Consider the following 16,185-nt stretch of genomic DNA (forward strand, 5'->3'; position numbering starts at 1 on the left):
ATTCTCCACACACTGACCCCCGATTCCACACACACACACCTGCCTGCAGGCTGGCTGACAGGCTGACACACGCACAAAGCTCTGAAAACAGGCACATCAATGGTATATCCACAGAGCCATGGAAAATAACCACATGTGTGTTCAACGGCACCATTACTAGAGGGTTAATAGTTAAGGATGGGCTGAGATTTGCAGTTACAGCTGTGCATGCATCCCCCCGACCAACACACAGGTGTGCATTCACATGGATGTACATGCTCTCCCTTGCACAGACACGGTGACACACACGCGGACAGGTGGAAATACCCATCCCCCCCACACCCGCCCCCGCCCGTCCTTTCTGGCTGTCAGAGAGTCACAACAAAGCCAGCCTTTCTCCCAGCTCGGCAAGCCACGCCAATCTCACAACCCACTGTGCCAAATTACAGGCAGCGGGCTGCTGCCAAGAGCAGGAACATTACCTGTCATCATCGCGGCACATGGCAAGGCACGGGGCCCTGCCCCCACTCTCCTCCCCCGGCTCCTGGCAATGAGGGCCAGATCCCACCAAGCTGTGCCCCCTGCCGAGCCCCTGAACTTAACAAGGGTGGATCTTTGCTGTCACTTGATCACTGCCTTTCAAAGCGCCGTGCGCTCAGGAAAGGCTCCTGGAGGCGGTAGGGGGATGAAAGCTGCTCGGCTAATCCTTGAGGGGAAATTGCAGGGGAGAGGTATGAGATTTGTTATTATTTTCAGGGCGGGGGGAGAAATACTATGTGCATTAAGTGTGAAGGGTCTGGGTTGAGACCCCTGTGGGCTGACATCCTTCATGCTTCATTTCTCGCCAGAGCAGGAAGGACGGCCTAGTGGTTAGGGCGCTAGCCTGCAAGTTTGGAGATCTGGGGGTCAATCCTGTCCTCTGACACAGGCTTCCTATGTGACCTTGAGCTAGTCAGTTAGCCGCTCTGGGCCTCGGCTCCCCATCTGTGCCATGAGGATAACAGCACTGGCCCATAAAGGGTGGGGTGGGAGGATAAATTCATTCAAGAGGGTGCTTACATATTAGAGTGCTGGGGGGGCCAGACAAGGCCCGAAGATAGACAGCTAACTCAATCCACACAGGCAGAGGCCCCCAGACACCCATCATGTAGCGCCCCACCTGGGCTGGATTGGAACCAGTGGCCAGGAGGACTGGGATCAGAGCTGTGGTCCCTCTCGCCCGCTATCCTGAGCCCCGCAGCAGCCAGCACCAGCTGCTTCGGAGGCAGGTGCAAGATCCCCTACCGCTCTGGGCTAACAGGACTCCAGGCAAGTGGAGGGGGGACTCGTGCCGAGAAGCCGGAGGGTTCACAACGCTGGCTGATATTTACGAGTCTCACTCTGGGTGGTCTTGTGGATCTGGATATCCTAGTCCCAAGCTCTCAGGACGTCAGGTCTGCTTCATATGAAAGGTGGTCTAGTCCCTGGGCCAGACCCCCACCTAGTGTAAATCAGCCATAGCTGCAGTGGAATCCACCCGGAGGTCCTCTACCCTCATAGCAGGTACAGCGTGGGCCGCAGCAGCGTAAGCTCCTCTCCAGCCACAATCGTACGCACTGATCCCTGAACAATCTACCTGCTTTTATGCCCCGCGCACCCCAGCGTCTGAGCATTTTACAGACACCGGCCAGGGAGCCAGGGTGAGGCCCGCCTGAGCCATGGCACAAGTACTTTTAAGTGCCAGGTTGCAGCGCTGCTCAGGTTTGGCCTGGCTGCTCTTCTGTCTTGACCAGGGGAAGGGGGGGGGGAGTCGGGGCCAAATCTGAGCAAGTGGCGTTGCGACCTGGCGCATGGGATCACAGCACTGCTCAGGTATGACCTGGCCGCTCCTGTCACCGTAGGCAGAATCTGTGGCCCCAGGCAGCTGCCTAGTTTGCCTATAGCTAGACAGGCCACAGAGCAGGTACCTGAATAGATTCTCCCTCCCCGCCCCATTCCTCAGCTTTAAATGGCGCCCCGCAGCCCCTGCTCACAGACATTAACGAATTCACCACCCCGGGAGCTACGGTGCATCATCCCCACTTTGCAGATGGGAAACTGAGGGAATGTCAAGACAAATTCAGATTAGAACTAAGTCACAAATCGTTAGACTGGAGGGTGAGTAACCACTGGAACCAAGTGCCAGGGAAGTGGCGGATTCCCAATCTCTAGGTGTTTTCAGATCCAGCCTGGATTCCTTTCTGGAAAGGATGCTTGGGTCACACATGAGTTCTTGGGCTCCCTAACTGGATGTAATTCTCTGCTCTGCGTTACACTGGGGGTCAGGCCAGGCGATCGGTCCCTGCTGGCTTTAAACATTGACGTAGCTATAAGTGACTCATGCAAGGTCAGCCAGGGGCAGACCCAGGAATTGAGCCAATCCAGCGCCCCCCCACTACCCCCTTCTGCCCACAGCATAACTCAGTCAGTCAGTGTCCCATTCACACCAGGGCCATTCTATGGTGGGAGGGTCCCCCCCGGATCTGAGTCGAGAACCTGCAATCTCGTTTGCCCGCCTGCCAGAGGATGTGAAACAGCCAAGGAGCGTGGGGTGGATGAGACCAAGCCAACCTGCTTCTGCAAGTGCAGAATGTTCGAAGCCCCACAGAGGAATGTACAGGAGCAGTTGGAATAATGGCAAGCGTCCTAGTGGGGCAGACAAAGGCTTGAAGGCCAATCAAATTGCATTCAGAAAGGGGTTCATTACAGCTCTTATAAACACTCAACGGCATATTTCCCTCATTAGATCCCCCGGCGAGACGTGCAAGTAATAGCATTATATTCAGCCAGCCAGCCAGCGCGGCCTTGAAAGCCCGGCTGCGACAGGCCTGTTCCTCTCCCTAGCCCAACGCAAAGGCCTCCTCAGGGCTCGAAAGCAGTTGAGATTGCAGGACTCAGGTTAGCTCATGCCGGACGCAGAGCAAAGAACCTGCCCCCCCAGATTCAAGCGATTTCTTTGTGAGCCCCTGGGCCAGAACAAGCAGAGTCTGCACAACTCCGACACATGGAACAGGTTGACGGTAGAGAAGCATTGGATTTTTTGGGGGACGTGGCACATTCAGGAGCTTTGGTGCGGCCACAAAATTAGCCCCAGCAAACCCAGTGGCAGGGGCTGCGTTACATGAGCCGGGAAGGAGTCAAAGCCTGATTTTGTCAGACCAACATTAGGAGCAATGAGATCCTGCGGCTGTCCAGCCACCCAGCTTCGTTAGCAGGCTCCGCGTTAATCCAAAGCAACACCCTGGCAGATGTGAAGGGACTGACCTGAAAGAGGTCTATAAAATCATGACCGGTGCAGAGAAAGTAAACAAGGAAGTGTTATTTACTCCTTCTCGTAACATAAGAACTAGGGGTCACCAAATGAAATTAATAGACAGCAGGTTTAAAATAAACAAAAAGAAGTATTTCTTCACACAAAGCACAGTCACCCTGTGGAACTCCTTGCCAGAGGATGTTGTGAAGGCCAAGACTATAACAGCGTTCAAAAAAAGAGCTAGATAAGTTCATGGAGGATAGGTCCATCAATGGCTATTAGCCAGGATTGGCAGGGATGGTGTCCCTAGCCTCTGTTTGCCAGAAGCTGGGAATGGGCGATAGGGGATGGGTCACTTGATGATTCCCTGTTCTGTTCATTCCCTCTGGGGCACCTGGCATTGGCCACTGTTGGGAGACAGGATACTGGGCTAGATGGACCTTTGGTTTGACCCAGTCTGGCCGTTCTTATGTTCTTAAAGATTCAAAGGGCTGGCTTTTCCCTCCTCTTCCTCATTCTCCAGTTGGGAACACCCCCTTCCCAATGCCAGAGGCTGCAAAGCCGCTTGGATCTCTTTCAGTTCCTCACCCCCACGCCCTGCATCTCGCTGACAGCAAGGCCAGAAACCTGCATCACAGCACCTGGAAGGCAGCCAGGCATGTTGGGAAGGGCACCGAACTGGGAGCCAGGAGACCTGCTGGGTGACCTTGGGCAAGCCCGTGTCGTTCTCCGTGCCTCGGTTTCCCCTTCCACCCTTTGTCTGCCTTGCCTACTATATGCCTGCACAGCACAGGGCTCCGGATCTCTAAGTGCAGCCATAAGATAAATACCCCTAGCTCCTCCATCAGAAGCCGAGAGGTTCTCAGGGGCCTGTTTTGCTAGCAGCTTGCTTGTTGGCTTTTGCTGGTCACGAACCTAACCCACCATTTTCAGCGCCACAGCAGAGGAAGGGAAGCGGCACGAAAGGGGCCGTGGCAGAACTGGCGTTCCCGTGTGTCCTGCAGCCATTGGGGATCCCATAGCTAACCCTATGGAATAAATCCATACCATACCGCCACAGCAAACTCCAGTAGCTGGTTCAGGGCCCGGCGCATCAAACTCCATAATCTTTCTGCGTACGACCACGCTCTCCGGTTTGCTCTCCTGGCCGAGGTAGCAATGGCAAGCTGCAGCCGCCCTGCGAGGGTCCGCTCGCTTTCCGGTCTCTGCTTCATGCCTGTGAGGCTTGGCTCCTGCCTTCCTGTTTTGGGCAGGGAGGGGACAGGGACAGATGATGGGACAGGAGGTGAGATTGGGTGGAGGGGGCTGGGCAAAAGTACCAAAAGAGGATTGTGCCCCTGAAAATGAGGTACCATCTGCGGGGGGAGGGGAGCATGTGCACCACTGCCCTCTACTGTAAGGAATCAGAACTGCTCAACTGGGTGTCAGAGAGCTTCACATCTCATGAAGATTCTCCCATAGTTCAGGTGGCAGGGGCAGAAGAGGCTCAAGACAATCAGCCGGCCTAGGCAAAACTTCAGTATGCTTCCCCCAGATTTGGCCCACCTCCCCCATGGCGGAGGGGAGGCCATGATGGAGGTGGGCCAAACTCCTGATCCAACTGGAAGCTGCCTGTAACAGCTGGCCCTTCTGCCTACAAATCTAAATCCTAGATCTAGATCCCCCTCCCAGTTTGTTAGGGCTGAAAGTCAGGCTCCAGATTCTGCTCCTCAAATCCCCAGCTTGAGCTAATCCCTTAATTGGGGTGACCCTTGAAGATCTGTCCTGCAAAGGCAGCGAGCAAGGGGTTTCAAAGGGACTGCTGAGATCCCTGTAGGAGCTTGAGCTGGGCTGCCAAGGGGCCTGGCTAACGTGGGTTTGCCGCACAGCACGGGGAGATTCTCTGATCCCCGTTTGAGACCTTAGCTCAAGGGCAGCGGGAGCTCACTGCAGAGCAACAGCAGGCTTAGGGGAGGCACCGGGCGGGAAGGCCCAGGGACGGGATGTTTAGACAGAGTCGAATGTTGGAGAAATGCTGCCAAGCAGAATTCTGCTCCAGGTCATTGAGCAGCAAAGGCCCAGGCGCGCTGGGGGAGCTCGCGGCAGCTAACAGCCTTTGTCTGCTCAAATCCCCGTGCAAAGTGCCGCAGGGTTTTGTAGAGGCTTTTGGTCAGCACAACGGGTGTAACAATCCCTGTGTGCAGCTCAGTGCTTGTGTGCAGCCCTGCATGGACAAAGCAGGGTGTGCAAAACAGTGCCCATGGGCAACCCTGCAACAATAAACCAGGGTGTGCAGCCTAGCCCCCACGGGCAACCCTACAATAACAAACCAGGGTTTGCAACCCTACAATAACAAACCAGGATGTGTAGCCTCGCCCCTATGGACAATTCTACAATAACAACCAAGATGTGCAGCCTAGCCCCCATGGGCAACCCTACAATAGCAAATCAGGGTGTGCAACCTAGTCTCTATGGGCAACCTTACAATAACAAACCAGGGCATGCAGCCTAATGCTTACGGACATCTCTGCAATAACAAAGGCTACACAGCCCACCACTCACAAGCAACCCTGGAACAACGAACCCTGTCACAGCGACCTCCTGTTAACAAGCCAGTGCATGCCGCCCAGCTCGTGCTTTTAGCTCTGGAGGTCCCCGGTTCAATCCCGGGTGCGCCACACTCGCACAGAAGGGGTGAGGCCTGGCGGCTGGATTCCACCCCGAGTCCCGTGGTGGTGGTGGTGAGCTAAGGGATATCCACCTGCCCGCCAGCGCTCCACAGGTCACGCACGCCACGGGGTTGCTGTGCAGATACTGCCAGAGCACCAGGCCTGGCAGGCAGTCTACGTGCCAGAGCCCGTGTAGCCTCAGAGGGAGTGTCACTGGTGTGGGTGACACAGCAGCCGGGGTGTTTGCAGAGCGTCACCAAGTCCAGGGGAAATTGGAAATGACAGCGGTTGAACAGACAGCAGCCCCCTGCCCTCCCTCAGCCGGCACATCAGCACAAGGGACAGCACCAGGGTCCCCTGCAGCTAGGGTGACCAGACAGCAAGTGTGAAAAATCGGGACAGGGGGTAGGGGTAATAGGAGCCTATATAAGAAAAAGACCCAAAAATTGGGACTGTCCCTATAAAATCGGGACATCTGGTCACCCAACCTGCAGCTCAACAGACAGGCAGAAGGAGGCTGTGGTGCATGGCGGGGAGGGTAGAGAGGTTAGAGCAGGGGGCTGGGAGTCAGGATGCCTGGGTTCCACGCCCAGCACCAGGAGGGGAGCGTGGGCTAGTGGTTAGCGCGCCAAGTCCCTCCTGAATTGGCTCCGTGTAAAGCCGTGCCGCACGCAGCAGGTGGGCTGCTGCTGGGAATCTGGGCTTTGCCATCCCCTCCCACTCCTGAACACTGGCAGAACCATGAGTCATGCTGGCCAATGGGAAGTTTGCCAGCAGGCCCCCCTACCTGCTGCTAGCGTCCACCTGGGACTGAGGAGGTGATGGGGGTGTGAGAGCAGAAGCAGGGCTGACATCATTCCTCTGGAGACCCCAGCCATGAAGCTGCCAGAGAAGGGGGGTCTGGTGGGAACGCCAATATCTCAGCTAAATGCCAAAGGAAGTCGCTCTATTTTGGCTCATCCCTTTCTGCCACTGCTTCAGTAAACTGTTGCTGTGTGGCTGTTCAAAATCTGCCATGCTCCACCCCAGAGTTGGCTGCATTTCAGCACCGGGTGAGAGATCCCCGTGCAAAGTAGCTAGGTAGCTGTTAACCAGCTGCCACGTTCCACCCCAGAGGTGGCTGCATGTTGGTGGCAAGCGAAGGAATTCCTTCTCATGCTTTGAGATGAGCGGCACTAAAGAAATGAGAGATACTGCTATCTACACTCCTATTGAGGGAGTCAGAGTCAGGACTCCTGGGTTCTATTCCTCCCTCTGCCACTGGCTCATGGGAGGACCTTAGGCAAGTCACTTTCCTGAGCTCTGTGCCTCAGTTTCCCCAGCTGGGAAGTGGGGCTCGTGACACTGACCACCCCAGGGTCTGCCTGGCATGGCCCTGCTGGCAGGCTGAGGGTATCGCTGTTACCCACTCATTTCTTCCTCTGTGGCAGGGAGATAGTGGTTCGCAATCTGCTCCAGGCGGCTCAGAGCTGCCTTGGCCCCAGGCTCCAGCACTTGGCTGATGATGCTGGCATTCAGGACGATGTTCAACCCCAAGGCCACCACCCCGCTGGCCCTCTCTGTCAGCCGGCCCACTCGCTCGGCGGTGCTGGACTGCAGCTGCTCCACGCCAGCAGCCAGGCTGTCTTGCAAATTCCCAAGGACCTGGGGGCGACAGGGATGAACTCACATCAGGAGCGGGGCCCAATGACACACCAGTTCTTCACTTGCAGGCAGAGTGCGGGGCGGCACCGTTCCCCAGGGAGGAGGGGGTGGGCAGGTGCAGGGTTAAGTGTTGGGCCGTATAAGGAGAGGAGTCCATTCAAAGCCCCTGGTAACATGAGGGGGTACCAGGAAGAATAAGATTAAGGTGTGGGTAAGCGTGAGGGGAAGGTAAATTGTGCAGTAAGTTTGGGGGGCTGGTGGGGGTGCCGTTAAATTTAGGGTGTAAATTTGGGGGGAGGATAAATTGTGCAGGTAAATTTGGAGGGTGGGGGTGGTTGGCAAGAGTTTCATGTGCAGGGAGGGATCTGAGGAGGGTGAATTCAAGAGCAGGGAGTGGTATGTGGGGCTAGGGGGGTCACAGGAGGGTCGGAGGAGGGGCACAGTGGAGGGCTCGGGGGCAGGGGGAGTTACCCTGCTTGGTGGGGGGGGACATGGCACATGGGCACAGCAGCCTGCTTAGGGGAACCAAGCGCTCTGCTCCGCCTGCAGGGCCAGGCATCTCCCTATCTCCCAGGGCAGCCAGGGGCCAGAGGGAGAGGATATCTCTGACCGGCAGCCCCATCCTTTGCCTCTGGGGTCCTGGCAATGGCTTTCAGCTGCAAAGAGCTGTCTGGTGGCACCCTCTGGTGGCAATGCCATGTATGGCAGGTGTGCATGCCACCGGGATACGTGCTTTTGGGAAAATACCCTGGCACAGTTATCTCCCCCAGAGCTTTACGCCAGAGACGGGGCCATTACAGTCGGGGCAGTCTGTATGGCAGCAGGCCTGCCCGATGCGTATCTGTAATTATGATGCCCACACACTCAAGTCTATCAATAACTTTTTTACGTACATCCAAACCAGGGGTGCGAACAAGAATGAAACTGGCAGCTTCTCCCCCCGACTATTCGACAACAATAGCGGGGCCTGCTCTTGGAGCTCCCAGAGTACTTTACAAGCACGAATGAACTGAGGCTCATCAGCTCCCTACAGGGTGTCAGATTATCCCCCTTTTGCAGGTGCGGAAACTGAGTCACGGAGCTGGGATGTGAGTCACCCAAGGCTACACAGCTGGGAATAGAAACCAGGAGTCCTGACTTTCAGCCCCCCCATTCACTAACCACTAGACCCTACTCCCAGAATAGAACCCACAAGTTATGACAAGGAAAACGGGATGGCTTTTCGGTTGTTTTCTCAGTCGCAGCATTCACAGCACCTCCATCAGATCTCAAAGCCTAACCCCACCCCAGCAATGGGCCTTTTACCTCGTCCGCTGCCTGATCCAGAATGGGGAATCTTGCCTCCAGCTCATCCACGCCTCTCAGTGTGAAGCTATTAACCACAGCTACTGGGCAAGAGAAAGCCATATGCATGTCACAAATGAGCACCCACATCTCAGACTCAGTCGGGTTCTGGCCTACAGGGGATGGGTTGGGGGTGTCTGTGAAGTCTGGATCCAAATCTGGGTTCAAGTTTCAAGCTAGGGCTGTTGAAAACTTTCTGCCAATGGAAACTTGAGTTATTAACTAAACTAAATTTTTCACAATAATTGTTTCTCTCTGTCAGAAAACTTAAATTCTCTGTCAAAAAACCAAATGCCCACAAGACAAAATATTGCAATTTTGAAATGCTGCCAGGGTTTCTCATGGGAGTTGTAGTCCAGGTGCTCCATGCTTCCATTCTCCTATAGGGGGTGGGCTCCCCTGTTGGACTTCATCTCCCATGATGCACTGCCTCTCCTCACCAAGAAGGGATGCTGTGGTGCATCCTGGGAGCTGTAATCTGACCAGGGAGCCCCACCTAAAAGGAGAATGGAGGCATGAGACATCCAAACATTCACTTAAAATTTACTGCTTCCATAAATATTCCTGACACTAAAAGCTCATCCTGGAGAGGATGAGTGAACACAAAAGGGGCATGGGATCAGGGTAGCTGTGTTGACCTGAAGCACCCTACCTTGGTAGCAGGGTTCTAGTCTATTATGGAAGTGTTAGGAGGGTTTGCTGAGTTGCTGGTGCAGGTAGCTCATTACCCTACTTGGACAGAAGGGAGCTGGGAGCAGCTTTCTGGGAAAAGAGGATCTAGAGTGTGGGCTGAGTAGTCCTGTGGGAGGAACCTTAGGAGCAACCAAGCCTGGGCAGAAGATTTGTGCTGAACTTGATTATCTTGCTGCTGTTTGGTTAGCGAGAGAAGGCCAAGTGCCGGTGAGGGGGGTAGGTTTGGACGCCGTGTGGAAAGTAGACTTCCTTTGTAGAGCAGGTTAGGAATGGTGGCTGGACTCTTGCACCAATGCTTTGGTGCCATTCTGCCATCGCTCCAGAAATGGAAATATTAAGAAAGGGCAAAGAAAGGGCCATTCCCATGCCATAGCCAGTCTGACCAGTCCTAGCAACGTCATTCATTAAGCCTCGCCCCCCAGTCATACTCACATGGCACCTCCAGCCTCTGCATGACCGGAGTGGCTGCCATCACGGCCACCCCCACCACGGCGCTCACGCTGCGCTCTGCCATGCCGCAAAAGAAACCCACCACGGGGTGGGCACCTTTTATGTCCGCGTAGGTAAACACAGCGATCTGATAAGCCGAGTTGAACAGAGGGATGCTGGCTAGGCGTGCCAAGATGTTGCCCTAGGGAGGAGGGAAATGGGACTCGCGTGAGTCAGGCTTGCTGGCGAGCATCTTTCAGTGCCGTTGCCTTCAGGCCTGAACAGCAGCTACCTGACTGCATGATGTCACCTGCTAAGCGCAGCCCTTAAAGTCACACTGCCGTCCTGGAACCCCTCCACTGGCTTCTAGTGCGTCAAGAACAAACCCCTTGTCCTCCCTTTCAAAGCCTGGTGCAGTCTCCCTCCCCATCCACCTAATACAACCTAACATTATGGGAGTCACTAGAGGTTTCACGCAGTCTAACAAATTCTATTTAACTGAACGTATCGGCGGTTCGATCCTGGATGCAGTGCTGTGTTGACAATTGTGGTGCAGTTCTTTTTTGACCTCCACCTCCTGCCTAAGTCTCTAGGACTGATCCACATGCTCTACAAATGCCATTTAACTGAATGACTCAATTGTAGGTGCAGAGCCATGCCCGCAAGTTCCACCCACTCCAGCAACCAGGACCGTCCCTAGCCATTTGGGTGTCCTACGGGGGGCTGTGTGGGGCCCCAGGCCTTCCCTCCACCAGGGTTTGGGAGGCAGGAGCTGTGGGGGGGGGCACTTTTGGGGGCCCACAGGCCCAGAGTGGCCCAGGGGATGAGCGAGGGGCCAGGAGCAGCCTGCTCCGCTCCGCTTCCCTCGCCCCAGCCGTGTCGCTCAGGGGAGGCGGCTTCGGGAAGGGATTCCCCCCACACTAGGGTGACCAGATGTCCTGATTTTATAGGGACAACCCTGATTCTGGGGTCTTTTTCTTATATAAGGTCCTATTATCCCCCACCCCCTGCCCCGATTTTTCACACTTGCTGTCTGGTCACCAGCAGCGGCGGGAAGCGGAGCAGCCCCGCACCAGCCCGCTCTACTCCGCCAGCTCCCAGCCGCAGTGCTCCGCTTCCCGCCACCGGTGAGTGCGGGGTCGCTGGGGGAAGAGGTGGGATGGGGGTGGGCCGGGGGCAGAGCAGCGGGGAAGGGTAAGAGGGGGGAGGAGGGAGTTATCCGGGACACCCCCCCCAGGGATGGCCCTGCCCCTTGCAGTGGGTGCAGCCCGTGGGGGACCAGCCGGGGGATAGGGCTGGTCGCCGGGGCTGGTACTTCAGTGTGTGCAGCATGCAAAATTGCCCCAAATTTCATGGTGCCCTACACAGCTGCGTATGCCTAAGGACGGCCCTGCCAGCAACCCCCCCCGAAAATTACACACATTGTTGAATACATTCCTTGCACTGGTTTCCTCTCTGCTGCCTGCGTTCTTCCCATTCCTTTCTCCTCGCTGCTCCACCTGGGGCAAGTCCCGAAGCCCTCAATCAGGAAAGATTCCCACTGACTTAGTACCTCAAATGATTAGGGCAAGGAGATAAAAATCACAGCCGCCACCCCAGCCTGCTCAAACTCCTGCTGCTCCGCAAGATTTTTGGCTCTTTTTGTTGTTTGCAGCCAGAGCCTCGTCCCTTTCCCTTCGGTGAAAGTCTTATCTGTGCCTACTGTGCATCAGCCCCCCTAACTCCGCACCTTCCAGCCACCGCAGGCCCCGTTCTCTCTACAGTTTAACAAAAGACTCACACCAACCCCGGTGCCCTCAGAGCGTTCCCTGTAGCGTCCAGCCCCTGATCCGGGGCCATGCGGACTATCCAGGCGTGCTGTGCCCAAAGGAACAAAGGGTGACGCGGTGCAATCATAACATGCTTCCCAGACCCTAAACTTAACAGCTTAACCCCCCGTCTAACGATGTTTCTCTGGCCCAGTGTCCTCTTCGGCATTTTCAACCCCGCCTGGCTGAGACCGCCTTTGCAGCAAGCCAACTCACTGTCCATTTTCTTCTTCAGCGAAGGGCGCCAGGGGGTCTTCTCCCCCACCCTCCGAACACAGCAGCGCAAACCTTTGAAGTGCACCTCAAGGTAAGGTTTCTCTTTCACACACACACACTCACCCCCCCCCCGCCCTGCCCCTGCTGTTTTTCTCTTCCTGAAGTTCTCACAGTCCTTCCTTTGCATTCAGTTCAGACTGGTGGCAGGTGACCTCTCGTGAACCAGACCACGCTCTGGTTACACAGACAGATGGCAGGATGAAGATCTCACCCTGGTTTTCACCCACCTGCCCGCCCCAGACACAGATGATCCAAACACTTTTTGCAGTATAGAGACGTGACCTCTCCCCTCGCACCCGGAGCCGCATTTCACAAGGACACGGGTGACCTGCATGAGACCAGCTTTCATTTGAGACAAGCTCTGGTGAACTAGAACATACATGCCAGACTCAGGAGATTCCCCTAACCCGCCTGCAGGCCTCTGTGCCTGTTCCAGGTGGCACCGAGACGCTCCTGGGTCACACTGGTGTCATTGATTCTTCCCATTAAAACAAAAGGGGTTTTCTTTTTCCCCTACCCCAAGTAGAAATGGAAACAGGAAACGTGAAAGTTGCGAGATTTGACCCAGTCTTTGCGGTCAAACCCGGCTAGCTCCTTATCTAGGGCCCGATCCTGCCCACATAACTCCACTCACATGACTAATCCCCTTGCTTTTCATGGCACTACTCAGGGGAGTCAAGGATCAGGCCCCACGCTTGCAACTGTCTACTGGTTAAAAGCGATGTGATAACTGCTCTCTTTTTTCAAACCCGTCAGTAACACCAACCCGTCAAACCTTGGTGCAACCGCATGAGTCAGTACGGCACTTTACGTGGTACGGAGGATGTTAAAATCATACTGCAGCCTTTGTCCAGACTTGCACACCGCTATAGAAAGCCGTAGGGCCTACGTCAGGGGTGGCCAACCTGTGTCTCCGGAGCTCCATGCGGCTCTTCAGAAGTTAACATGTGGCTCCTTGTCTAGGCACCGACTCCGAGGCTGGAGCTACAGGTGCCAACTTTCCACTGGGCCGTGGGGTGCTCACTGCTCAACCCCTGGCTCTTCACAGGCCCTGCCCCCACTCCACCCCTTCCCGCCCCCTCCCCTGAGCCTGCCATACCCTCGCTCCTCCCCCCCGCCCCAGAGCCTCCTGCATGCCATGAAACAGCTGATCAGGAGGTGCAGGGAGGGAGGAGGCAGCGCTGATTGGCGGGTGGAAGGTGCTGGGAGCAGGGGGAGCTGATGGGGGGCTGCTGACGTATTACTGTGGCTCTTTGGCAATGTACATTGGTAAATTCTGTCTCGTTCTCAGGCTCCTGGCCTATGTCATGTGGGAAGTCTGACTCAGTTACAGGTTTCAGAGTAACAGCTGTGTTAGTCTGTATTCGCAAAAAGAAAAGGAGTACTTGTGGCACCTTAGAGACTAACGAATTTGCTCAAATAAATTGGTTAGTCTCTAAGGTGCCACAAGTACTCCTTTTCTTTTGACTCAGTTACAGTGGTTCCTTTGGGCTCTATAATCTACGAATGCAATGGCCGCACAGTTGTGTGACTGAGTTGGTGCCTATTCTAATCACATGTTGTCATTATGGCTACTATTGAGCTTCTCTCCTTACAGATTGAGGGCGGGGGAGAAATACACAAGACACCTCTGTGGAGTATCTTCCTCTGCAAAGTTCTCAGAGCACTACAAACGGTGACCTTGCATGGTGGATCAAAGCCAGTGCGCAGCGTTGTCATAAGCTTGACACTCATTGCTCTTCGAGCTCCTGCAGCCGCTTTTGGGTGAGACCCCCAAAGCTTGGCAAATTCTGATTGACCAGGTCAAGTGGTATGCACAGACAGAGCGAGCCAGATACCCGGAATTTCTCCGAGTCAGTGTTGGAGCCAAGAATAAAAACCAGGAGTCCTGGCTCCCAGGCCTGTGCACAGACCACACCTGGCCTTATGACCGTTTCCTACTGCTAAAAGCTGGCATGGAAAATGACAGCAGGTCAGTGGCAGGCAGGTACAGAACCCAGGAATCCTGATTCCTGGCATCCTGCTCTAATCTCACTATGCTCCGTACGGCATATTTGTGACTGGCCTTGAAGAGTTGCTGACACCTTCTGAAAAGCTACCTAGCCACGTGTCTGTTGTTTCCGACAACACCCAACTGGGAGACGCAGCTCGGCTACATTTTGTCCTCACTTACACCTATCCCCAAGCCTAAATGCGGGCAAAACGTGCCCCTGTGACACTGAGTGTGTGTGTGTGTCGGTGGGAATAATGAGCAGCACGGATCTCAGTTTGTTGGCCAGTCTCCATGGAGACGCATCCAGGGGTCAGTACAGACTGTGAAGGATGTGATGGGCATAAAGGCAGAATGGGGTTGATCCTCAGCTGGTGGACACTGGCAGATCACCACCGAAGCCAATTCAGCTGTGGTCATTTATACCTGCTGAGATTCTGGCCCAAAGTCTTCTGAATAAATTGTTCTGCAGAACTTGGGGGCAGCTTTTGGCTTTGTTTGTATACAGCGCCTAGAACAACAGAGTCCTGGGCCTCCCGGGTGCCTGCCCGAATGAACATGATGAAAGAGAATGAACACGACAAAATCTACTTACATTCTTTAAAGCCATGCTTCCTGCTCAGCAAGGAGGGGGGAATAGAGAACGCTGGAATCAGCTGTCCTGTGGTCTGAAGAGGCTGCTCTTCTCCCTAGAAACCAACCAGTGGGGAAAAGGTTTCCACTGAGCAGCCTTTATGTTGGAAAAGTCTCCACCCCTTCGCTTTTGATGGCTTTAATGGATTGTTGAGCGGAATTCCAGCCTCAACGAGGATTAATAGACTGGATCGGATTAGCCCAGGGCCACATTCATAGTTTTAAACAGCTTGGGGGGGAACCCAAGAGCCAGACTCAAGAGTTTTTTTTTCAGGACCAAGTTCTCCGAGAAGAAAGCCACAAAAGGGGAATGCAGCCTCACGGGGAACGAACCCAGTGCCCAGGCATGTACTAAGCTTGAAACTCAACCTTTGTCAATGAGAAAATCTTGCAACTCCCATCAAAGCCCGGCTCCAAATGGATCCGGAGAGCAATGTGTGGCTTCTAGATGAAAACGAAGGGAGGTTGGCACAATTTCACTGAGAGTTTCTCTCGATACGAACACTGAGGTCACAGAAAGCTGCAATGTCAATCTACCCTACGCTTAAGGCAATTGGTAGGGGTCACTGCAGGATGCCAAGACATACCCGGGCCAGCTTTCATCCAGCTAGCGTGGCTAACAGTAATAAGCATGGTAGCAGGGGCTAGAAACCTGCGTACAAACCCAGGCTCGCCAGCAAGCTTGGCAGCATGGATTAGTCACCTGAGTACATGTGCTACACCACTATTGTTACCCGGTGCCAGCTACATTAAAGCTGGCACGGGCATGCCTACTATCACTCCTCCCCTTGCAATGGGGACGTACCCTGAGTGTGCAACAGGCTACTGTGAGGTAGATTTACATCCTGCTTGCCATGAACTAAGTATTTGTATAGCCAAACTCTTTGAACCCCAAGGAGCAAAAGCCCTCCATAGCCCGAACCCTAGAGAAGACCTTTTGCTCATTGAGAAATGTCTTGATTCTAGAACTAGGGATGGACCACAGGATTGTACGTAATCCTGATTTTGTAGAGTTCAGAGGTGGATCCAAACCGGCTCCTCTCTCTGTAAAAGGAGCAACTCAAAATTCTGTATCCGGTTCCACCAACTATTATAAACAGAGTTTCACTCTCCCACATCCCCCACGTAACCAATGTTTAAGGAGCCAACCAGGTACTGCAGCATCCTTCTGAAGGAGCCATTTCTCTCTTGCTAAGCACCTGTAAAGCTAGCGCTTAGAACTGCTTGTTTGTTGCATCTCCTGGTATCACCCCTCCCCCCAGAATAAGCTGCCCTTTCTGACAAGAGAGGAGCAAAGCATCAGGCCTGGTCTACCCCTAAAACTTCGGTCGACCTAGCTCCATCGCTCTCAGCTGTGAAAAATGTCATGCCCTGTGCAACGCTGTTAGGTCGACCTAACCCACAGTGCAGATGCAGCTAGTTTGACAGAAGAATTCTTCCATCAACCTAGCTACTTGGGGAGGTGGGTTA

General features: G+C 54.5%; 1 protein-coding gene and 1 long non-coding RNA gene across 5 annotated transcripts in view; one reads left to right on the plus strand and one right to left on the minus strand.

Moving 5' to 3' along the window:
- LOC141977201 (perilipin-2-like) overlaps positions 1 to 14,863 on the minus strand; it is a 44,108-nt gene extending 29,245 nt beyond the window's left edge. Inside the window, exons 1-6 of one of the 4 annotated variants that reach the window (XM_074938567.1) lie at positions 14,678 to 14,860; positions 10,012 to 10,210; positions 8,848 to 8,930; positions 7,308 to 7,542; positions 4,298 to 4,490; positions 3,600 to 3,657 (exon numbers count right to left, since the gene is read on the minus strand). In XM_074938567.1, the coding sequence (XP_074794668.1) occupies positions 3,627 to 3,657; positions 4,298 to 4,490; positions 7,308 to 7,542; positions 8,848 to 8,930; positions 10,012 to 10,210; positions 14,678 to 14,692 (756 nt within the window). In that variant the 5' untranslated portion in view covers positions 14,693 to 14,860 and the 3' untranslated portion in view covers positions 3,600 to 3,626. Of the gene's footprint in view, positions 1 to 3,599; positions 3,658 to 4,297; positions 4,491 to 7,307; positions 7,543 to 8,847; positions 8,931 to 10,011; positions 10,211 to 14,677 lie in introns of those variants that run through there. The other 3 variants (XM_074938566.1, XM_074938565.1, XM_074938568.1) reach the window with 3 other exon arrangements.
- On the plus strand, positions 607 to 13,782 carry LOC141977203 (uncharacterized). The gene is made up of 3 exons (XR_012636189.1): positions 607 to 710; positions 12,052 to 12,123; positions 13,690 to 13,782. It is a non-coding gene; the product is annotated as an uncharacterized LOC141977203 (long non-coding RNA).
- Positions 14,864 to 16,185: the final 1,322 nt, after the last annotated feature.

Source organism: Natator depressus, chromosome 24, assembly GCF_965152275.1.
Source record: "Natator depressus isolate rNatDep1 chromosome 24, rNatDep2.hap1, whole genome shotgun sequence".
In the NCBI taxonomy this organism is placed as follows: Eukaryota; Metazoa; Chordata; order Testudines; family Cheloniidae; genus Natator; species Natator depressus.